The 24,484-nt window shown below is 37.8% G+C and overlaps 1 protein-coding gene across 2 annotated transcripts in view; it reads left to right on the top strand.

Moving 5' to 3' along the window:
- Window positions 1–24,484, top strand: part of rabgap1l (RAB GTPase activating protein 1-like) — a 114,199-nt gene that overhangs the window by 57,286 nt on the left and 32,429 nt on the right. For both annotated transcript variants that reach the window (XM_052123879.1, XM_052123880.1), the window contains exons 14-15: window positions 20,048–20,161; window positions 21,889–21,963. In XM_052123879.1, coding sequence (XP_051979839.1) covers window positions 20,048–20,161; window positions 21,889–21,963 — 189 coding nt within the window. The remainder of the gene's footprint in view (window positions 1–20,047; window positions 20,162–21,888; window positions 21,964–24,484) is intronic.

Raw genomic sequence — 24,484 nt, 5'->3', positions numbered from 1 at the left:
AATGCCTTTTTTATTTATATGCACTTACATTTATACAATTGTTAACCTTTTTTGCATTCCCAACAAAAAAATGTAATAAAATTAAACCTCCAGAGGACGCATCCTTCCAAACGAGAAACAGCCTCTCTCTCTCGAACTGTCATCACCGGCTCCTCTTTATCCCTCTCCCGCTGATTGGGCTGATTCAGTGTCAGACTTCATCGTTACGGCCAACTTTTTATTTACAATATATATATATTAGTATGTTACAATTAACATCAACCAAGAATAATAAGTGCTGTAGTTTTGTTTTTGTTAATGCTGGATTGAATGCAAGTTTGTATCCGTTCTCAGTGCTCACCGTTTGTGTAAGTACAAAATACACGTACAAATATGCACATTTATTTGCATATTTTTATTTGCATAACACTGTGTACGTGTATATATTTAGCTCATTCCCACTGGCTTGATGCCAGTGCCACTGCAGCTCCCTCAGGAGCAAGCCCAGCTGTTCGGGCACGGCAGCTCATGCAGACCTGCCATCCCCAGCGTGCAGGCTCCAAACTTGGCATCTCTTCACACTTCCCAATTCTCCCCTCCTTTCTGTCTTTGAGCCCATATCTCAGGTGAGGCCTTCCCCCTGCTGGGATACTAAACCACATTCCTCCTCAAGGGACTTAGGATATCATGCTCCAAATTAAATACCAAGAGACATCTGCTCTGTCTCCAGCAGAGTTCTTGGAACATGACCAAATTTCTTTTGGCTGCGGTACAGTAGCCAGACATGACGCCCTACAGTACATAACCCAAGGTGGCTGAGCAGCCCTCCCAAGAGTCGCCAACATGTCCACCAGTGTCATTTACACCCCGTGTATATCGATGGACCGAGTGCTGCTTTGGACTTGCTTCCGCTCTTTTAAGGGAGCTGAAGACTTGAGAGGTTTAATTTAACAGAAAATTCTAATCTGTCCCACAGAGCGCTGAGACATGATATACTAACCGGTGTTTGGTGCAACACGATTACAAATTAGGGACTGTATTCTAATTATTTTCTTAGTCCACAAAGTAGTGTTACCAAATACATTATAATTCTTGAAATCAGATTAAAGTTTCTGACTTTCGGTTGACCATTCGCTAAGCTCCGTCCCCTCTTAGTTACCGTTGCTCGCACTGACAAACTTTGCAAAACTTCCCATAGGAATGAATGGGAGTATTTTTGTAACTGCTGATCACCTGGGATTTTCATGTACAGCAGTCTCTAGTGTTTACCCAGAATGGTGCCAAAAATAAAAAATATCAAGTGAGCAGAAATGCCTTTTTGAAGAGCGGTTAACAGAGAATGGCCAGACTAAGGCTGCGGTAACTCAGATAACCACTCTGTACAATTGTAGTGAGCAGACTAGCATCTCAGAATGTACAACACATCGAACCTAGAGTCGGATGGGCTACAAAAGCAGAAGACCATGTCGGGCACTTTATTAGTGTTCTGTGAATGTACATTGTGTATTCTCTCTGGCTACCTTGTGTTACTTTACATAAGTGATCTCGCAGCAATGTTTTTTCTATATTTTATTTTATAAATTCTACTTAAAACTACTCAAATACACTCCCATAGACACTCTTTAGAAAAAAGCAAACACTTGTCAGATGAAAATGGCGGAAAGCAACAGCTACTAATATGGGATTGGTTGGTAAAACTTAAGGCTTACGTTACAATTGATTACTTGGGTTACACGTATATCTACAATGATAATTACATGAAATTATATTAAAGAATGAACTACATACATATGGGCATCTGTTTGGTTCTAAGCTTCCTAATAAGTCATTGTAAGGGTGAAATGCTTGATGCTGAGTGATCTTTGAAAGAGAGGAGTGATCATATGTTTTCTGATATGCACTGGGTTATTGTCTGCAGTCTTCGAGCAATGTATTCTTTTGTGTGCTCACTTGCACCACAGATAAAGGCCAAGAGGTGGCATTACGTCTGCATATGGAATGGATAATTCTGTAGTTTTTTTTAGAGGGAAAACACACTATTTCAACATAATTCTGCTGCAGGTCGTGATAGAAAGTTAAGAAAACAAACTCTGCAACAGCTCAGGAGTATCTGGAAATAAAGTTAAGCAATGGAGAATAAAATGGTAAAGTTTTCCCAGATGCCATGTTTGTTATTTACATGTACTATGGAGAAAGCAGCTTACTGACCGAGCCGCATGTACAAAATACGTGAGTAAAGTGTACACTGTTTATACAGTGTAAGTAAACTGGAACGCTGCTGTCACACAATACGTCGATTTCTCACAATAAGTCTTCTCCTGGTTTCCATGTAAACATAGTGTTTTTGGCTCTGCATTGAATGCACATTAAAATTGGAGCATGCGTGTCATTCTATTTTTGGCATTTTGAATATTAATAATTTCGGTTTGCAAATTCTTCCAATAAATCCTGATTATGTGGAGGGGAGAACACACTGGTGTTTTACATTTGATCATCAGAAATTAATCACAATCATTGACTTAATGATGGTGTAGTTTATTGTAGGCAGTGATGCTAAAAGGACAATGGGGACAATGTGTCGGCATGCATCCACAAGCCCATTTGTGTTTCCACATTGTCTTAGTCTCCTAATTGATTCTATAAAAAAAATCCAAGGATCAAAGCCCAAAATGGAAGCACGGTGAAATGGGCAGCTGGGAGAATCTCACGAAGTTGTGTTCAGTCACTGATTTTAATGTAATTCTTTTCATATATGATATTTTACAAGTTTTTAAAGCCTTAAAGGAAATTATGTCCCTATGTTATTATATGATTCCAAGTTTAAAGTGAATAAATTAATTCATACACATTCAATTTGTGTCACAATTATTCGCCATGATCGTGAAGGCCCTAAAACAGACAATTAATCAACATAAACACAATTACTTGTTTGACAATTTCTTTGGATTGTGACCTGGAGATTTCTTTACCCACCTAATGTCATTACTGGATGAACAAACGGGTTCTGAAGATACATGAAGGGGAGGATTGAAAGGGATCATAAGTGTTTGTCCAAGTGGAATTGTCCTCTCACTCCTGACTTCTTTACGACTTAATGGCGAAACAAGTGTTACTTTTTGAGAGCATGTTTTCACATGTTCTCTCGAGGGTCGAAAACGTGCTCCGCTGCGCCTGTGTATTGTGGAGTGATCAGACCAAAGCTAATGACTCTGATGGTAATGACACAGCAGACGCTCTCTGCATGTCTCCAAAGACCTATTTGACTTTCTTCCCCTTCCTGACTTTTCCATCTCTCCAGCTCCTAACATTGAATTTCCTCTCATTTTGGCAAACCTTTGTGCTTTCTGTCTCTCATTTTCCTCTTTTCTCTCTGGACTTGTCTCCTTCCACACTCTGGCAGGCTGCCTCTGAACAGACTTCACGGCATGCCAATGACATTTACAAATGCCTTCACTTTCTATGGACTTTTTTGCCATGCCAGTGCAGCTGTGAGGGGCTGCAAACTAATATTTAGATTCCACTGATGCTTGAAGTCATCATAAAATAAAAATGGACCATATTGACATTTCGTAATAAACGTTCTTGGTCTTATTGTGAGTGCACATCATTCCACTGAAAACAAATGTTTGTCTTTGTAAACTTTTATCAAAATCGAATGACATGCTCCACCTCTTTTTTTTTTTTCCACTGTCCACAATCCACTCAATTCTCAAATAATAAAAAAAAGAATAAAAAATATTTTCACCTGAAATGTCTGTTGTATTCTAAAATAATGTCACATTAGTGCTAAAACAATTAGTTGACATTTTCATTGTCGAAGAGTCGTTTGGTTTCTTGGTTCATAAGGAGTTACATTCCATATGATCTTAAGCTTTGTTTTCAGAGAATGTACTTTATCTTGTATACTGCGCTGGCAGATGTTTTAGCTTGTTTTATAACAAATCTTAATATCTTGTGAAGTGAAGCTCCTTACGACCTGTGATTTTCAAAGGACAATTCCACAACAAATGTTTTTTACATTTGTTGATAATGTCAACTAATAATTTGAGCCCTAATGTATTGAAGATATTTAATAAAAAAAAACACTGTGCAAATGTCTTATGCAGTGTTGCTTATTGTGTAAATTAAATTGAAGACAAATGCTCATCAAGAATAGGGTTTTTACCATCTATGTTTTACTGAATTAACCTGTACCGTATGCGGTAGTGACGTCACTCTGCTTACATTTAATATATCATTTACCGTCTATAAATGTAATTAATGTTAACAAATGTTACATCTTTTCAAAGGTCTAAGGGTTTAGCATTGATATACGATCTCTGTTTCACGATAGCAATGCTCCAGAAACAGCCATTTAGTTATTTGTGCCAGGAGTACAAATGAAAACATGCAATATCAAAACGGGACTTCATACCTTTTTGAAAACGCCATCGCCAGATGAATCCAATTTGCCACACTTGGGTCAACTGTCCATGAGAAGCGTTCATTGAAAAACATCCAATAGCACTTTTTGTCCATAAAAGTGATCAATCTGAGAAATATTGATATATTCTCCATTGTTTACATGAGATCTCGCCTGAAAGAATTGCCCTTCGTCATCGTTCTTCAACAAACTATGCAATCTGAGCAGCATTCATGTTGTAAAACTGTATATTATCATATGTATTAGAGTCTCATAAACAAAATGAGCATGTCTCAAGTCTATTTTTTAAAATATGGCGTAGTTTTATTCATAATAGCCAAGCAGTGCAGTCAGATTTTGTTTTGTCTTGAAAGGCGGAGCCTTAATCTTACTCTGTATACTTCCAGCAATTTTACAGAGGAAAAAAAGCTTGCAGGAACCTCATTTTATGTTAGATCATCCTCAAATTTGAAACATAACTTCTTTAGACTTGTGCCTCCTGAGAACATTGTATTTCTGGGTTATCTTGGCACTTCTATTATTGTTTTTTTAGATGATAAAAACATGTTCAGCACAAAATATTTCCATTACTATAAACTTCAGCTTCTCTAACTTTAAAAAAATAACAACATATATTAATTCTGAAACATGGGAACTAAAGCCCAAGGTGTCTTCTTTCAAAAGATACCATCCATACTCCAAAGGGTCCAGAAAATACAACCATTTAAGTTCAGGTATGTCATTTTCACGGTTCTCATAAAGGGGGTGCGTATCAACAGGTTAAACTTCATAAGATCCCCATGCAATTTTTTACTTTAATTCAGTGAAGGTTGTTTAAAGATATTTTTAGAAGATACTTTCATCCTCATTTCTTTATATATTTAATAGAAATGCATTTTTAAAGATGTCCTGTTTCAATGGCATACCCAAAGTTTAAAGGCTTATTACTCAACAAAAAAACAAGGAGGGTTAAATATTTGGTATCATTGTAAAGATTTTTTTTTAAATGTTTTATTTATATAGATTGCAATGCATTCTGGGGCCCTCCGCCTAAGAAACTGCTTAAAATCACAAAAGGAATTTAGGCAAAAATGTACTATTTATCATCTTTTCCTGTTTGACATTATATATCTTTGAATATAAGAAAGGTGGCTCAGAAAAACAGTTTTTGTTTTGTACCCAATCACGTCAACTGTATCTAAGAAAAATGTTGTTGATCCGACAAAGCAATCAAATGTTTTAGCAATACAAAAAAATTATAATAGTGTCCAAAAAAATCTCCATGTGTAACATAGAACATTGAAGAATAATGCAAAAAAGAAAAAACTCTGCAGAAACTGATTAATCGGAAAAAACTATATATTGGTCTTCTACTTGTTCCTGGTTCGATCTCTGCAAGGATTGATCCTTGAGCCATCACCATTCAAATAAAGCTTGAATAAAAAGTTTATGGAAGTCATGATTGCAAATCGGCATTGTAGTGATACAGATCATTGTACTTGTGAAACTGGGATTGTCTTTGTAACTGTCCCATAAATGTTGCCCCTTTTTTCACTCAAGAATTTGGTTTTAGGGATCTAGATGGATTGAGCCAAATTGTGGACTTGACTCTGAGGAAAAGCATGTCACCAAGAACAATGAAAGATCACTTTGACACCAGAGTTCCCTTATCAGATAGGCTCCTCTCACAGCACTTTAATTCATCGCCGTCTGTATGAAAAGCCCTCTTCCTCTTCCTGAGACAATGCTCTTATTTCCAATCATCTCTGTGGGTTTTGCTATGATCTGTCATAGTTTTATCTACAGTACTTGACATGGGTTGAATCTTCCACCCAGGCTCCATAAATTTCCATGGTTGTGAATTGCTACTGTTTTGTGTGAATGTTTGAGTGAGTTTAGTTGTTCATATGAATAAAGTATTGACAGGTTTAGTTCCTGTTCTGGTTCTCCAAAAAAGAAAGAAAACAAATTCTACTAGCCCTCAAGACTTCATATCGTGTAGCTATGGCAACTCTGGTATTTTAACTCAAAAGGACTTTTGAGAGTTTACTTTTAGGTTAAAAAAAAAACTGTTACATTCTCTGCTTATAATATCAATATGCAGTGCTGAAAAGTTGATTTCTTCCAAATTACCTTTTCTCAGTCGTTTAGAAACTAAACCAGTGGTTGTCAACTGGTTGGACTTCAGTACTCTAATATTACCTTGGACATCAAGTAGTGACTAAACATGGCACAACAATGTTCAAACTTAAACAAAAATGTCCTTAAGATCAAATATTGAAATGGATTCATATTAATTATTGATTTATTAATATTAGCATGAAATCCTTTGAAAAACTCAACAGAGTTGTCTTTTATAGTTTGGTTTTTAAATGACATTTGTATTTATTAAAAGTCATGTCTGAAACTATAAAATAGATTATATAACTGGGAAATGTTTCATGCTATTCAAAGAACATGTCAGCAGTGAAAATGGACTCAACCGGCCTCTTTAATCCATAATGCTTATAGCATTATAATATTTTGATGAGTATCCAAAAATGTAAGTGCATGATATTTATTTGGGTACTATTTAGTATAGTTGGCCACTTCCCGGCTCAATGGTTTTGTCATTTCCCCATATTGCCGATCATCGTCTGTCAAGGACTATTGCAATCAGCGTTGAAATATTTGACAGGTATCATCAATATCCGATTACATCGTCCTATCACCCAGTCCTACACTACACTAAACAACAACTCGCTTTCTCTGGAGTTTGGAGAGTGTGCACTCAGGTTGTCAGTTCCAGAAAGTTCATAGAGGTCAGTTCTGAACCATTCACTACATGTTCTTTGCACTCTGGGACTAAATTTCCCATGTGCCCTCAGAGCTCCCTTACCAGACAACCTGAAGTGCTACACAATATATATCCACCTTCTTTGGCTCTCAAAGATTACTTTGAGTTGTCTTGAGAGTCATCCTAGGTCATCCTTAAGTTGTCAAAGCCTTTTATCAGTGATCTGTAACCTGTGTGGCCTTTGCTTCCATAACGGTGAAGTTAAAGTTTTCTAAAGAGGAAGGTATTACTGCCCAAGGTATAAAAGGGCACCTTCCATCTAGGCACTCACATCACAAATGGATAGGTAAAGAACATGGACTGTCCCCAGGTGAAATGACAAATATAGCTACCTTTCATATTCTTGGAGAGCAAGTATTTCCCATCTAAAGCATCCACGAGTGCTTTATCCATTAGGGATGGCTCACAATGGTTGTCTAGTCCTCGAACCACCAACTTGTTGATTTTGACAGAGCCAAAACCAAGTTGACTAGTTTATGTAAATGAGTGTTTCTTCAATTTCCTGCACTTTTAGTAATTTGGACTTTAGAAAGTAAAGTCTTGTTAAAACATTTTTAACACTTTACAGCAGAAAATACACTTTCACCATCTCTGCACCAGGTTTGTTTATATGATAGGTTCTTGAAGAGACAAGGTGTAAACTGTCTAAACATTTTGACTGGTAGCTGTGGTCTCATACGCCAGCAGAGAATAGTCTGTCATTGATGAAAGATTTTGAAGTAAAAAAAAACATCCTTTATAACAAAATTAATGCATGAATCATTCACAAGAAAACAACAAATATGCATTAAACATGCATTAAGAAAAAATAAATAGGGTAAAAATGTAGACTTCAAGCTCAGCCATTGCTGCCATTTACATTTCAGACTAACTTTTTTGGAGTTTAGGGTTTTAGGTTGTTTTGCCGCAAGTGTTGTTTTTTTAAGAAGCAGTGTTAAAAATGGTCCACTTTTTAAAATCCCTGGATTTCTTCTTCATTCCATTGAGCATCATATAGCTTTGTTTTGAACGCAGGACTTCCTTAAGATCCATTAGTTGACTAGTCATTTAACCCACTGGCTTGTCGATTTTGTTATGTAGTTTTTACACATACCTACAATTCATAGCTACCTCCAAACTCCAAGTTTTTGCCCGTGTTAGTCAGTTAGCATACCTAACGAATTAGCATGCAACACGGCACTGGCAATTAAAAGAGCAGTGAAGGGATGATGACAGTGGAGTTAACTGTCTGTCCTCGGGACCAGATGTTGCAGGCCCTTGGTAGACCTAAATATACTCGAACAGCCATGACAGAGCTGAGCTCTGCAGGCTCACTGGTTTTTAATGAACTTGGTGACATAGCATCAGCATCTGATGTATGTCTTGAAACTCAACTTTAGGGTATGTAATCCATAAAATTTGAATGCTGCAAACTATCAGTCAGAGAATACTGTTTTTTGATTGTCTTTGCATGAAGACTATTTCAGTCTTTTGCAATAGGTAAGCTGTGGATTGTATATGCATGCGAATTCTGTTGATTCAGAGTGTGTTTTCACACTGTGACAGTTAATAACCGGCCGTCAATGCGATCACACACAGCGCAGCAATGCATTATGCATGAACAAGATTAATCTGTCTCTGTGTTTGCGAAGCATAGAGAGCACTTCAGCCCTTCCTCTCTTTTCTGTTCTCGTCGTCCTCAGCTCTCACCTTTTATTTTGCTGCCGCAAGGTTGGCTGTGTGATCAGGCTAATGCTGCTGTTTGTCAATTTCAATTACTGCCCGCTTTGAACTGCACCCCTTTCACCCAGGGAAGAAATAGAGGAGGTAATATTGCTACTGTCAATCACCTGGGATTTTTCTTTCCCATTCTTCCTCATTTTTTTCCCTCCTCAACTCTAATTTTACCACCACCACCTTAAGGTTTATAATGGCCTATTGCAGAAAGGTTCAAATAATAGTTCAACTAAAAGTGAAACTCCTTTTGATTTGATGTTATTTTTATTAACTGTGCTGCCCTACAAGGAAGAATCGTGAAGTTAGTCTAATGATGTGCTCTTTAGGAAATGTAGTGACAAGTTAAGAGCCCATTACAATATTGATTTAATGTATTTATCACCAATAAAATTATCACAACAATATTGTGAACATTCAATATTTAGCCCAAGCCTAGTTGATTTTGACTATTTAAAAAGCACCCAAAAGTATCATTAAACGACTAGTGTGTCATATTCTTCTAAAGGTTTACAAATGCATCGATCTGGAATGTAGGTGGTGCTCTAACGCATTTTAACCCTCACAGATGTGCTCATCCATAGACATTCAGTCTAATTTTTTAGTTTGTGCACCACCCCTATTGTTTCATAGAATATCTCGGCCTCTGAGTGGACTAGAAGCTTATCTTGGGTGTCATTAGAAAGCATGAAATCCTCTCAATTATATGATGTATAGTTGATAAAATATATTTCCAATGATTTGTTTAGGATTATTTTCATGCTGGACTGCATATTTTGTTGGCTAATTTGCAACGCAGATGTTTTCAGGCCTTATTTTATTATTTTATGTAATATAAATGCAGAAGTAATTACCTATGAAAAGTTCAGATTCTAAGCTTTGAAATGAAACCAAATATGCCTTATTTATGTATATGGAGACTTGGAAAATGTTTTGATTAAACTTTTTTCACGACGAAGCACCCTCTATTGGACCTGCCAGCGGGTCTCCGGAGTTGAAGAGGTTTTAACTTATTTTAACAAATACAATCTTATTGTGAAGTTTTACCCATATTATGTATTGCTATGTAGGTAAGTTGTTATACACTCAATTCAGCACAACAAAGGTGGTCAGAAACCTGTTTGTTAATCTTTAACAAATGAGCAGTTGAGGTTATGTAATCCGTTTCCGCAGACCACAGCTTGACCTATAATAGTTTACTTTAAAGAATCATGAGAGTTGACAGAGCAGATTCTGATCCCCATAGTAGCGTTCAAGGCTCCACTTGAAGCAGATTTAACTTTGATAGCACATCACACCATTTATATTCTCATTTCTTCCTTGGGTAGACTGGTGTCATGGCTAAGAAATAGGTCAGCTCGCCCCGGGTGAGGCTCTAGCGACAGCCACTCTGTTGTTAGAGCTGAACAAGATGGGAGCTGACTGGCTTAGAACCCAGTGGGAGGCCCAGCACAAACTTCAGAGCCTCTCTCACACTCTGTGCCCACCATGGAAAGTTCTAGAGCTGCCTTCCATGAGTGACAGAGCAAGCCTGACGGCAGATTCTCGAAGACAAGCTTCTCATATGCTTGTCTCAGTTGCTGTGCCTGCACGCAGCACCACACCGACTTGTCATGCTGCATCTCGCAGTCCAGCTTGCACTAATGTTGTTTGCTGTCATCTCGGATTTCAGAGCTGTTCACTCTTTTCTTGAGGGAGGCTCTACTTTGTTCGGTCACAGCAGCGCTGGGGCTAAAAGCTCAGAGTGGCTTCAAAGTTCTAGGACACACTGAGGTACAGTACTGTCTGTCATTTGGGGGTGTAAATGAGATGAGTGAAGGCCTTATGAGCTTTGGGCGAAGTGCACTGTGGAAAGAACACATCTGTGGATGTCCCTTTGTGGCAACTCATTTGTTGTGCCACTTCAAACAAGGCAGATTGTCAAGTTGTACTAAGCATAAGTGAAAGACAAAGACAAATGCTTGAGACCATCTTTTTCTCAGTGTGATGTTACACTATCTTCATTAACCTTCCATGAATTGATAACCCAAACTAAACCAGATTATCTAGACCAACAAAGTATTTTACTTTGTTAACTTTAAGTCATTAACAAACATTATATGCCTAATGGGCCGTTCCAACCGAACGCATTGTTTCGCAAATTAGAGGGCCCGAAGAAAAGACTGAAACTAAATCTAATGATTTTAATTAGAACATACTGTTGACTGAAATACGATGAGTTGTGCGTAGATGCCGCGGAGAATAGCGTGAATGTCTCTGTGGTAACACGCTCAACAAGCATGATGCGCGGATTGACGGTCTCCGATGCGGAGGGAACTGAGATTCGTCCTCTGTCACCTGGATTGATGGGAATCACTATGCCCACCACATGGACTTAGAGCCCATTGGGAATTGGGCATTCCAAATAATATTGATTACTTTTTGTAAAGAAAATTGTGAAAATGCATTAATCCACTCGTAGTATGTTGGGGATTTCCCCACTTCACAAATGGGTTAATTACCTCACTCAGACTCATCCTATTCATGAAATGAATCAACTATATCTACAAAATAAATAACATTACATAATAATAAGTAATATTACAACTTACATCTGCGCAGATAATGAAGCGACTAAACAGGTGAACTTGAAGTTATGCTCTAATCAGAATGTTTAACTTTATGTACATTTATGTATGTAAATATGCTGTTTCCGTTAAAATTTGCTATACTTAACACAATATCCTTAACTGTTTAAAACATAAAACAGGCTCTAATGTGCTCTAAAGAGTTCATAATACAGAAACTTCTAAAAAGTAGGTGATACTACTAATTTTGTATTCAAGTACTCGCAACACATAAGAAAAAAATATTTAAATGAATAGTTCACCCAAAAATTCTCGAGATTAACTCCCCTTTAAGCCATCCCAGATGTGTATGTCTTTCCTCCTTCAGCAGAAATTAAATGAAGATTTTTATAATCACATTTCAGCTCTGTATGTCCATACAATACAAGTGAATGGGTGCAATGATGCTGCAGGCTGTTTGACAGTCCAAAAGGCATATTTAGGCAGCATAAAAGTGATTCACACAACTCTAGTTGATCAATGAATGTCTTCAGAAGCAAATCAATATGTTTGTGTAAAAAAATAAATAGGTAATTACAACTTTATTAACTTTAAAGAGCTTAGTCGTTTCAAACAGCATCCCAGCGCTGGATTTAAATTTAAATTTAAAAACATGCAATAATCGTTTTGTTTCTTATTTCTGGTATGGCTCTAAAAGTAAGTAAATCATGAGAGAATTTTCATTTTTGGGTGAACCTTTTCATCCCAAAATAGTTCATCGTTTGAACCTGTTTTACATATTTAAAAACGAGCACCATGCATAAACGACAACATCTAGATTAAATAATTTCCACTCACACAGAAAAATGCCTTTTCAAGTCTTTTAAAGCGATACAATCCTTATACAGTTTTCTTTTGGGGTTAACTATTTCTTTAAAAACATCATGCATCCACAGCACCATCCAACGCATTGTTGTAACAGCAAGATTCAGGTGAGCGTGGCAGTTTTATTTGCTGTTCACATAGAAAAATCCAGTTAAAAATCCAATTTTTTTTTTTTTAAAGATTTTTTTTTTTAATGGTCGACTATTTAAAGCTGAACGAGTACTTGATTAATTGATTCCGTTGTTAATACTGTCCTTCAGTATACTCCTAGTATATTCATTATAATCTCTGGTTTTCCACAAAGATTTCTCATATTGATATAACATTTTTAGTACATGTTTAAATTGTTTATACTGTCCTTATTATGAAAATGATTGAATATTTGTTTAAAGTTTCATCTGTTATCTCGTCTGTTATCTTTTTTTTTTTTACTCATTGTCAACTAAAATTGTAATTTGTCAACTAAAAATGTATGCCATTTTAGTCAAACTGACTAAAATGAATGTCATGACGAAATATTGACTTTTGAAATGTAAAGGACATTTTTTTCAAAAGACAAAAATTATGACAAAAAAAAAAACTGTAAAAATGAATACTGCTTGACGTTACTAGAAAACATGGTGCTCCTGTGCGAGACGCTAAAAAAGGCTAGGCCACAGCACAATGGTCAATGATGCCCATATAGCGCATGTTTACATAGAAAGGCAATTGAAAAACTGCTCAGATACTCATAAAAACACGTTCTGGATGAACTGCCCCTAACAGGTTTGTATTCTTACAAAATAATATAAGAAAAAAATATATATTTTTAGTATTGCCCTGAAAAAGCTGTTACTGATATTTACATATATTCCACAAGACAAAATGACTTATCCTGTTTTATGGTTTACATGCCCTTTATTTTTTTCTTCCATCGATTACTGTTTTTAGCCTTTTGTGACAGTAGTTGTGTATCTTGCAAATTCTGCAAAGTGTATGTAAACTTTATGTGCAGACCTGTGAATTTATGGGATTTTTTTCCCCACCAGTTTTATTTGTCCACCAGGCAAAATCATAAGTCTTCTTAGAAAAGAGTTTTGTTCAAATGGGTTAGATCTGGATTTAGCTGCACATCAGGGTTTTGCAAGCATCAGGATACACCCAGGAGCTCTCAGCTTCAACTAATAAATTCCCACCTGCATTGGAGACCCAGAGGTGAGCCAGCCTCTGATCAATACCTCCTGAAGGTCATTAGTTTTATCTTCCTTCAAAAGTCTGAAAACATTTGACCAGACATTCCTCCTGTTATTTGCAACCTCAATTCTAGTCAACAGCTGAGCAAACTCTACCGAAATGCCAGCGCCAAGTTTACCCAAGCTTGTGCATGGGTGTAATCAGATTGCCTCTCTCTGTTTAGACCTCTACCTGACTCTAGTTTGCACGGTTTGATATTGCTGAGCATCACAGATGTTTAGTGGCCACATTACCATTCAGCGCCTGTATCTCTGGCTTTATTTATGAATACCATTTGTCACTAACTCGCCGTTTATGAGGCAGCATTTCATTTTCATGCAAGCTGCAAGAAAGTGAGAGAGAGTGATGGGGGTGAGAGGGAGGTAGAGAGAGAGTGATAAAAGAACACTGAAACAGTTCATTGAACTTAATCATACACCATAGTGTGATTAACCCCATACTGCGGCAAAATCACAGCTCTGAGTCTTTTTGTTTCTGTTGCAAAAATAAATAAAAAATAGGCAATATGGCACTCGCCATATGCAAATCTTATACACTCACCTAAAGAATTATTAGGAACACCATACTAATACTGTGTTTGACCCCCTTTAGCCTTCAGAACTGCCTTAAATCTACGTGGCATTGATTCAACAAGGTGCTGAAAGCATTCTTTAGAAATGTTGGCCCATATTGATAGGATAGCATCTTGCAGTTGATGGAGATTTGTGGGATGCACATCCAGGGCATGAAGCTCCCGTTCCACCACATCCCAAAGATGCTCTATTGGGTTGAGATCTGGTGACTGTGGGGGCCATTTTAGTACAGTGAACTCATTGTCATGTTCAAGAAACCAATTTGAAATGATTCGAGCTTTGTGACATGGTGCATTATCCTGCTGGAAGTAGCCATCAGAGGATGGGTACATGGTGGCCATAAAGGGATGGACATGGTCAGAAACAATGCTCAGGTAGGCCATGGCATTTAAACGATGCCCAATTGGCACTAAGGGGCCTAAAGTGTGCCAAGAAAACATCCCCCACACCATTACACCACCACCACCAGCCTGCACAGTGGTAACAAGGCATGATGGATCCATGTTCTCATTATGTTTACACCAAATTCTGACTCTACCATCTGAATGTCTCAACAGAAATCGAGACTCATCAGACCAGGCAACATTTTTCCAGTCTTCAACTGTCCAATTTTGGTGAGCTCTTGCAAATTGTAGCCTCTTTTTCCTATTTGTAGTGGAGATGAGTGGTACCCGGTGGGGTCTTCTGCTGTTGTAGCCCATCCGCCTCAAGGTTGTGCGTGTTGTGGCTTCACAAATGCTTTGCTGCATACCTCGGTTGTAACGAGTGGTTATTTCAGGCAAAGTTGCTCTTCTATCAGCTTGAATCAGTCGGCCCATTCTCCTCTGACCTCTAGAATCAACAAGGCATTTTCGCCCACAGGACTGCCGCATACTGGATGTTTTTCCCTTTTCACACCATTCTTTGTAAACCCTAGAAATGGTTGTGCGTGAAAATCCCTGTAATTGAGCAGATTGTGAAATACTCAGACCGGCCCGTCTGGCACCAACAACCATGCCACACTCAAAATTGCTTAAATCACCTTTCTTTCCCATTCTGACATTCAGTTTGGAGTTCAGGAGATTGTCTTGACCAGGACCACACCCCTAAATGCATTGAAGCAACTGCCATGTGATTGGTTGATTAGATAATTGCATTAATGAGAAATTGAACAGGTGTTCCTAATAATCCTTTAGGTGAGTGTATTTTCCCAACTAAAAGTTGTTGCCGAGCTCTGTACCATAGTTTGATGTGACCTGGATTTACGTAGTCCTCTATGAGCTCACGTCTTCAGCTGTCACTTGCTAAAGGAAAAGTTGTACCTTTTTAAAATTATAATTCTTTCATCTTTTACTCCCTTATGCAGTCTTACAATCGTATGACTTTTCTATTTTTTATTTAAGGAGATATTATGCATTTATGTCCATACCATGGTGCATGACGCCACTGCTCATTTCCATGGAGATAAGCTGATGAATGAAAGCAACATAACATTGATACTGATTACATAACACTTCAGCTGATTCAATGACCATTTATTTATAGTGCTGTGTTCTGGTTCCATATGGAAATGTGTGTTTTCTCTTGATTAATGCATCAAGACTGTGGTGTCGCTGTATGGGAAAAAAAAATAAAGGTCCATTTCCACATGCGCTATCGTAACCTTCATTGAAACGGCTTTTATAGCTGTGTTCTCCCCCCATGAAAACTTAAACTGATAAATCAGGGTTAAACAAATGGGTGTGCTGCATCCTGTATCATGTATATGGAAAAAAATGGCGAATGAAGGCTACATTATTCAAATTGAGTGTGTTGAGCAGGAAAAGGAAGGTAACATTAATCAGGATCTACAAGGTTAAGTCTATTCAGGTGCTAATAATGACTAGCTGTAAAAGGAAATAAATTGTAGTAATATACCCAGAACTGTTTACGTTTTTTTGGCATATCACTTATTAAGATTGCTTGCTTAATTTTCAGTGGTTTTAGAATTTATTTGTGTTATAATTTTTCAAACTTGGCACAGTGAAATCCCATTGGTTTAAAATCACGCTACACAACTGTATGTGTAACATCAAATATGTTCTAAATGGCTGTGATGCTTAATGCAGCATTTTCACTTTCAGTGAGGACAAAAACATGAATTCATGCTTAAAACTGGAGGTTAGGACACAGTGTTACAGGGCACATTCTGAAACAAAGGTGTTGTGAATCCAGCAACATGGGTGTTAAAAAGGTTCAATAGTCATTATCTTAGACTGGACTGAAATAGAGCCGACCCAAAGGTTTCAACTCATCGCTGCTGTGCCACAGTCTCTCAGCTCCTCGACACTACAGAGAAAGGAGTCTTTTTATAGGCAGATAAGTGTCACCCGCTTTAAGAGCATTTGACAGAAGCTATAGGTGGACATTGAGACGTGCATCCATCAACCTGCTTTTGTCCTCCCAAAGCACAGATCATAAAGATCAATAAAAAAAACATACTGCAATGTCCTCTCCTCATCGCTTTTTAAACCTTTCCTGCTGCTTTGTTATGTCCTGCTTGGTCTCTTTGGGTCACAAAATAAGAATCTGTATTTAGCATAAAAACATTATTTCTTTTTTGTATTGTGATGCCTAAACGACACGTAAATTGACGTTTTAACAGAACGACTAAAGTTCCTTAGAAACTACGTGTATTGTGAAAAATGACAAAAGTTAATTTTTCTTTGCATTATTTTCATTACAATTAAGCATATTTCTCCAAAATTCTCATTACAGTCCAAATGGTTTTCATTTGTAATTCTTATTATTCTCGATGATTCTTATTCTTGTAATACAGTCATTTTCACAAGATTCACAAGCTCTCAATTCGATTTTGATCCATTTGGGTATATTCAGTTATAATGTCCATTTTGCTTACATAGAAATGTTCTCTCAGCTGTTAATTATACAGGGACCTACTAAATTTGTGCATTACAAAATAGTAATTTTACAAATGTTATTCTATCACTAGTTTTTCATCATTGGTGTCACAATTTAGCTTTTTTTTTCCATCAACGACTGACTATAAAGAATAGAAAGGGTACCAAAAGAGACTTTATTCAATGACAAATGGATTGTGTGGATCTCATCTTTGAACACACGTTACACGGAACAAGTCAAACCAAACTTTTACTCGCAACACGCAGTGAAAGGATCTCTGTGCTGAACATTTTCGCCAATATTCTACTCAGTCATGATGAGTGAAATCTGAACATTTAGCAGCCAGTGGCTAATCACAGTGTGCAATGTGTTTAATTGTCATGTCACGATGCAAAATATCATAATGCTACATAAAATCATCTTAATTTTCTTCAAATCCAAATTGTTCTTTTTTTGCCTTTTGCTTTTGGGGTGAAATATGCAGACATGTTCTTGAAAGGTTTCATTAGTGTCCTCATTGCGCTAACTTTAAACTCTGTCAGACTTTATTCTGTCCACCCATTAACAAACTCCCATACACACTGTAAAACAGGTGAGGGGAGGTGGAAACCTGTCCTTCCCTCTTTTGTATTAGTTGACTAATGATGCCTTTAATTAGTCCTGACACATGCTGTTAATTGAATGAACTTTATAACAACTTTGCCGGTCAGAGACATTTCCGCAGTCTCCGTGTGATGTTGTCACAGCATGGATTTCACAAATCTTTCTCTACAATGTGTAAAGATGACTATAAACCTTGACTCTGTTTACTCTGAAGTATTTGATGAAAAGCAGTGTGTGCTAGGGCTGGGTATCGGAACGAATTTCCTGATTTGAATCAATTAATGCTTGCATGTTCATTCAGTTCATTGACGAAGCAACCTGTCGTCTTCTCCTAGATCCTTCATTTTATGTAGTCTGTTACGATTTCTCAGCACAGTGACCGAAACTCTTAAAATAGCCAATTTTAATGGTTGGTACGCCCCTTGTTCAGCCAGTTTTTCTATCTGCCTTTCTTCCAGAGCTTATTCTGGCCTGTCCACCATTTTGGTCCAGATTAGACCCTTTTATGTGGCTCGCTTCTCTCTGCTCCAGAATTTTGTAATGCTTTGCCTCCCAGAGTCTGCTCGTGTTCTTCATCATGTGACTCTCACACTGCATTTGACTTGTTAATTCGATTTGCTGTTTAGCTTTGAAGAGGAATCTGTGCTGAGCAAGACACTCTTCCATGCTTCTTAATTTATGTGAGCTCTGTAAACACTTCACACAAGGTTATTCCTTCACTCAAGTACTCTTCTTGGTGTCTTTTTGATAGAAAAAAACACATTTTATGCTTCTTTTCACTACCTTGTCAAGCTCAACCTTGTATTAAAGGTCAGTGTGGAATAAAGGGAGCTTGTGAAATTTTTGTATTGTATTGACTAGGAACACGGATTAAGATGTTAACAAAAAATTACCAACATACAATTAGTAATTGAGCTTTCCAGTGTAGTCCCATAACGTGGTTTTGACAAAAGTGATCCGTGCTAATGTATTGTTTGACAATCGTGCGTGCCAGTTGAGGAGATTGTAGCTGGCTAGATTACTATTTTTATGTTAAAAATGTTCATTTTAAAACCCGTCTCACCGAGGTTGTTCAAAAGTACACTTATTTATTATTTTTTTTTTATGAAACGCATACATTTTAAAAATCACAACACATGTACCTCGGGTACATAATATCACTGGTTAGCGATTTTCACAAACCCCAAACTAAAAGTATTAAACTTGGGCTCCTAACATAACATGAATGATACCTCAAATCTGGCATCTTGTTTGAGAGTTTCTAAGCATTCATATTTAAAATTTTCACCTTGAAGATGATACAATAACTGACAAAAATCCAACAGGCGTGCATTCAAGCATGGACTAAAGCTCTGTCTTGGGACCAGAACATCATGGAGACTTGGGGGTTTGGCTGTTTTGGACCAGTAATCAACCACTTAGCAGTCATTTATAACACACTAACAACAACATTGCAACCACCCAGAACCCCATAGCATTGTACAGCCTTAAAATATATTTTACTTTTACAAAAGATGTTGCACATCCACACTGAAAGAAAAAAATAAAACCGTTGCTGTCGTTCTTCCGCAAAGTGCCTTTTGGAGCAGTAGCGTAGCTCAGTTTTGCCCAACATTGTTTCTGATGGCCTGTTAACATTACACATTTTGGATGATAAATAAAAAGATTTAAAATAAGCATAATGGTGTCATCCAAAATGTGTATTGTTAATTAGCCTCCAGGAACAGGATTGGGAAACATGTCCTGATACTGGCTCTACAAATGAAAGTGGCCATAATGAAGTGTGCCTGATCGTGACCAGAGACGTTATGAGGGTTAGACCGATCACTGATATACAGATGAATGGGTGAAATCATAAGGTTGAATATTGTGACTGTTAGAAATGGCAGTCTTGCCTTAAAGCTAAAAGATCCAATCACCTATTTGGTAGAGATATCGCCAAGTTTACATTACATTACATTTATGCATTTGGCAGACGCTTTTATCCAAAGGGACTTACAGTGCAATTATTACAGGGACAATCCCCCCCGGAGCAACCTGGAGTTAAGTGCCTTGCTCAAGGACACAATGGTGGTGGCTGTGGGGTTAGAACCTGCGACCTTCTGATTAACAGCCCTGATTAACAGCCCTGTGCTTTAGCCACTACGATAGTTTACATGATAGTCAACTATTTTGAACAGCCTGAAAAATAGCAAGGTTTTTTATTTAGATTATTTAAGATGTAAAAGCACAATTTATTATTGTAGCATTGTTAGATTTAATGGCTTGTATGAAATCTTGACTAGCTGTTATATCAATAGAAAATAACCACTCGGAGGCATTACGAATATGGCAAGTCAACTGACTTTGCCTAAAGGGATTTTATCATAATGCAGTTTTGTCCTGTCATAACCAACAGGACTCCGCCCAGGAAGCGGTCATTACCCGAGACATCCATCGCACCTTCCCGGCTCACGACTACTTCAAAGACTCCGGTGGTGATGGCCAAGACTCTCTCTACAAGATATGCAAGGTGAGGTGAAAGCTGTCCTCCCTCCCATGCATGACTCACTCTTGCTGTCTAGCAACAAGCATCATGATCCCACTGTAGCATCTCTATCCACTGACCTTTGTTTTACTGTAATCGTAATGGCCTTGGTATATACCACATGTGTTGTTGAGACGCCCTTGAGATGGGTGAAAACGTACATTTGTTAACTTTGCCAGCCAAAGGCAGTTATACATCTTCGGTCTGTTATTACATTTCAAAATGATTCCAGACTAATAGCATATACAATTATCCAGTGGACAATTATCCAATTACCTACAACACAGATTGAATCAAAGCGCACATTTATCTCTATATAATGAAACAGATGGGTCTGGCTCTAAAATCTGATTGGATATACCGCTGTCCAATCTAGCCAATATATGCAAACCTTTGACCACATATCAGTTGAATTCAATAGTAACGCATAAGATACTATGTTGCTTATGTGTGCCAACTCTGAACAGCCTTCAGTTAAGCTAATGAACTTTATTAATTGGCCAAAGAATTGCTAATTTTCATTATTATTTTTATCAGTACATTTAAATATTTATTGAAGATTAGCATCTTTTATCCTATTGCTCTTGCTTATAAAAAGCAGTGAGTCTCAGTAATTTTTACTTCGAGGCCACGTCATTTGAAATGTTTGAAAAGGCATACATTTTGCTACAGCTGCACCTCTCATCCACACTAGAACAGTGTTACTCTACCGCAAAAGGAGTTTTCGATTGGATAAGCCACATTCAAAGACATTGTGAAATTACTATAAGCACACCCTGTGAACACACATTTTATATGGAGGCCCCAAGTTTGCTACATTGCTTGGCAACTAGAAACAGGGACCGTTAGGTTAACTATAATAACTTGGCGGAGAAATTTTTTTGAATTTCATTGAGCTGTTGCTGCTGTTTTGATAGAGTCCATGCGTTATTGTGATTTTACTATGGGTAAGGTCGTTTTTAGAATTAGCAATTTTGCACAATTGAAATGTTAGACACAGAGATTGATTGCAAGTTGATTGGCTAACATATTACATTGCAAAGAACTTATCAGCTTGCACCATTCATGACTGTACTTATGACTGCATTTGCAGATGTGTTTTCGGATAAAAAAAAGGCAAGTGCACCATTCAGAGAAACGGGAGAAAAGCTGGGAGTAGTGGAGATATGGGGATTGGGGGGCTGTTCTGTTCTCTGTTAAATCTCCTTTGTAAAGAGTCTTTAGAGCTTTTCCATCAGCTGATTGGCATTGGCAGATTAAAAGCCTCCTAAATTGTTCAAAGGACCTTCATTCCAGTTAATCTTGGAAACAACATCCCTCAGCTCTGAGTGGCACACTTTGCTGAGAAAATCTTCCAACATTTACAGTCATTTAAATATGCCAAAGCACAAATAGAGAAAAAATGTGTTCATTAATTATTGTAAATTAAAGTCGACTTGAAATGGCATTCGCAACAGATTTCTGTAGTATCCATAATAAAGATCATTTCTGAATTCATTTGCTGAATTTAACTATATATAGTGCAAAATAAAATGGGTTGGGACTTGCTTTTAGGGAAAGCATTTCATGTTATGAAAGAAAACAAATACAGGCGATTACTGGTTCAAGACCCACATACTTTTTCCATTGAAGAAATTGGATAGAAATCGATGTTGGCTTTTAAAGAAAAAGCATTCTTACAGTTAACCATCTAAACTGCTGTTTATCCACAGGCCTACTCTGTCTATGATGAGAAGATCGGCTATTGTCAAGGCCAATCGTTTTTGGCGGCTGTATTACTGTTACATGTAAGTCATTTACGAGACCGCTTTCAAGTTTGCAATGTTTCATCCATGTTATCTGCACAGTTGAGGAACGAGTGCATGTTTCATTTGGCCATCTTTGAGTTTTAGCATAACTTTTATGGTCAGTCTACTCTTTCAGGTGTGCTATATCCTTGTAAATGTTTGAATAATATTGCTGAACGAAAGTTAGTTCAGTCATGACAATTTAGGTGCAATAATCGATAAAGAATGAAGACTTGTTACATGAGCATGTAAGGCATGCTGCTAAACAATTAAACATACAAAAGACATGTGCATTAAGCGTATGGGACATACTGCTGCTGCTGCTGCTGCACAATAAAACATGCACACAGTCACCTTGAAGAAGATTTAGACTGGAGCAGGTTTTTAGAAAGAACTCTTGTGTAGTGATCCAGTGAAACTGGCTTACCTACAAACAAGGCAATTTCAATATTAGACACCGAAAGAGTGTGCAAGTTGATTGGCTTACAGATTACATGTCAAAGGACCTGTCAGCTTGCACCATGTAGAGTTTCATAAATGAACTTTGAATAATTTAAACTGTCGACATTTCACATCTGTATTTGCATACGTATGTTTCTGCACTTGAAAGTTAACGTTCATGCCAATGATTAAATTCTGAAGAGAGTTGAAATTGAAAGAGTCTAACAAAAATCTTTTGAATTCTAAAGAAAAGAAGGTAAAAATTAAATGTCTTTCAACTTCATGAAACTTGTTATCGAGCTGATAGTAGACAGAGGAAAATGGACCATTTTCAGTGAGGAGACAGTGGGCAAGAGTGGGACATTGACAAAATGGTTTATTCCATATTTAATTAAACGGAAAGCTGAATATGGAGTTATTTTTGGTTTTCTGCGATGGCTGCTCATATGGGGCTTGATATTAGAGTGCGTTTGGGGATTTCTATAATGTAGTGTAAGTGTCTTTCTCGTGGCCTTGCTCAGGAGCTGTCAGGAATATTAATGACGTAGACTGTCTACCTGCAGGAGCCCATTCAGCTCAGGACACACATGCTGTCTATGTGATTTAATACCCAGATCTTTCTCAGTCTCAAAAACACAAACACACTCCCTCTCTGATACCATCAGGCAGACAGACACTGCAGTTGACATCACACCACATTCTCAACATGTGACCCTATGTAATGTTTCCCTACATACCCTAATTAATGCATTTATTTTAAAGCTGTGGATGCAAATTTAGTGCGATTGATAAATAAAAACAAATGTGTTAAAACATTAACCCAATCAATCATGCTTCCTGACCTTTATGTAAATAAAGGGGACAGTCAGAGCGCAAATCTCACAAGCAGTGCAGCCACAGAATGCATTGCAGATTTCATCTGCTCTACTTTACTGATCATTTCTATATATGAAAAGTTTATTGTGTCAAGGAAAAAACAAAGGCACATTCCAATGTTCTCTCAAAAATGCCTTATTTCATGGACTAGTAATATGAGCCTGTAAAGGGATTAATGGAATGGAGGCGGCGAGTACCTTGACAATATAAATTATAGTTTAATATAAAACTGAAACAAAGACAAGCACACAAATGTGTCGGATCTCTCTCTCTCTCGCACTGCAGCTTGATTAGCCTGTCACATTCCTCCCTAATTCTCTCAGGCTGGGGAACCCCCGGCATGACGTATCATCAGGTGCACATCATCAATAATGAAACAATTCATTGTTCTACAATACCCCATAATGACAACGTGAAAGAAGTTTGTTTCAAATCTTTGCAAAAAAATCACATGTACATAAGTATTCACAGCCTTTGCTCAACACCAATTACAGCATCAAGTATTTTTGTGTATGATGCTACAAGCTTGGCACACATACTTTTGGGCAGTTTCTCCCATTCTTCTTTACAGGACCTCTCAAGCTCCATCAGGTTGGATGGGGAGCGTCGGTGCACAGCCATTTTCAGATCTCTCCAGAGATGTTCAATCGGGTTCAAGTCTGGGCTCTGGCTGGGCCACTCAAGGACATTCACAGAGTTGTCCCATAGTTACTCCTTTGTTATCTTGGCTGTGTGCTTGGGGTCATTGTCCTGTTGGAAGATGAACCTTCGCCCCAGTCTGAGGTCCAGAGCGCTTTGGAGCAGGTTTTCATCAAGGACATCTCTACATTGCAGCATTCATCTTTCCCTCGATCCTGACTAGTCTCCCAGTTCCTGCTGGTGAAAAACATCCCCCAGAGCATGATGCTGCCACCACCATGCTTCACTGTAGGGATGGTATTGGCCAGGTGATGAGCGGTGCCTGGTTTCCTCCAGACAGGACGCTTTCATTCAGGCCAAAGAGTTCAGTCTTCGTTTTATCAGACCAGAGAATCTTGTTTCTCATTGTCTGAGAGTCCTTCAGGTGCCTTTTGGCAAACTTTTAATGAGGAGTGGCTTCCATCTGGCCCCTCTATTATACAGGCCTGATTGGTGGAGTGCTGCAGAGATGGTTGTTCTTCTGGAAGTTTCTCCTCTCTCCACAGAGAAACGCTGATGCTCTGTC

The sequence above is a fragment of the Xyrauchen texanus genome, chromosome 50 (assembly GCF_025860055.1).
Source record: "Xyrauchen texanus isolate HMW12.3.18 chromosome 50, RBS_HiC_50CHRs, whole genome shotgun sequence".
Lineage (NCBI taxonomy): Eukaryota > Metazoa > Chordata > Actinopteri > Cypriniformes > Catostomidae > Xyrauchen > Xyrauchen texanus.
The sequence above is the reverse complement of the archived record's forward strand: the minus strand, read 5'-3'. Positions and strand labels throughout refer to the sequence as shown.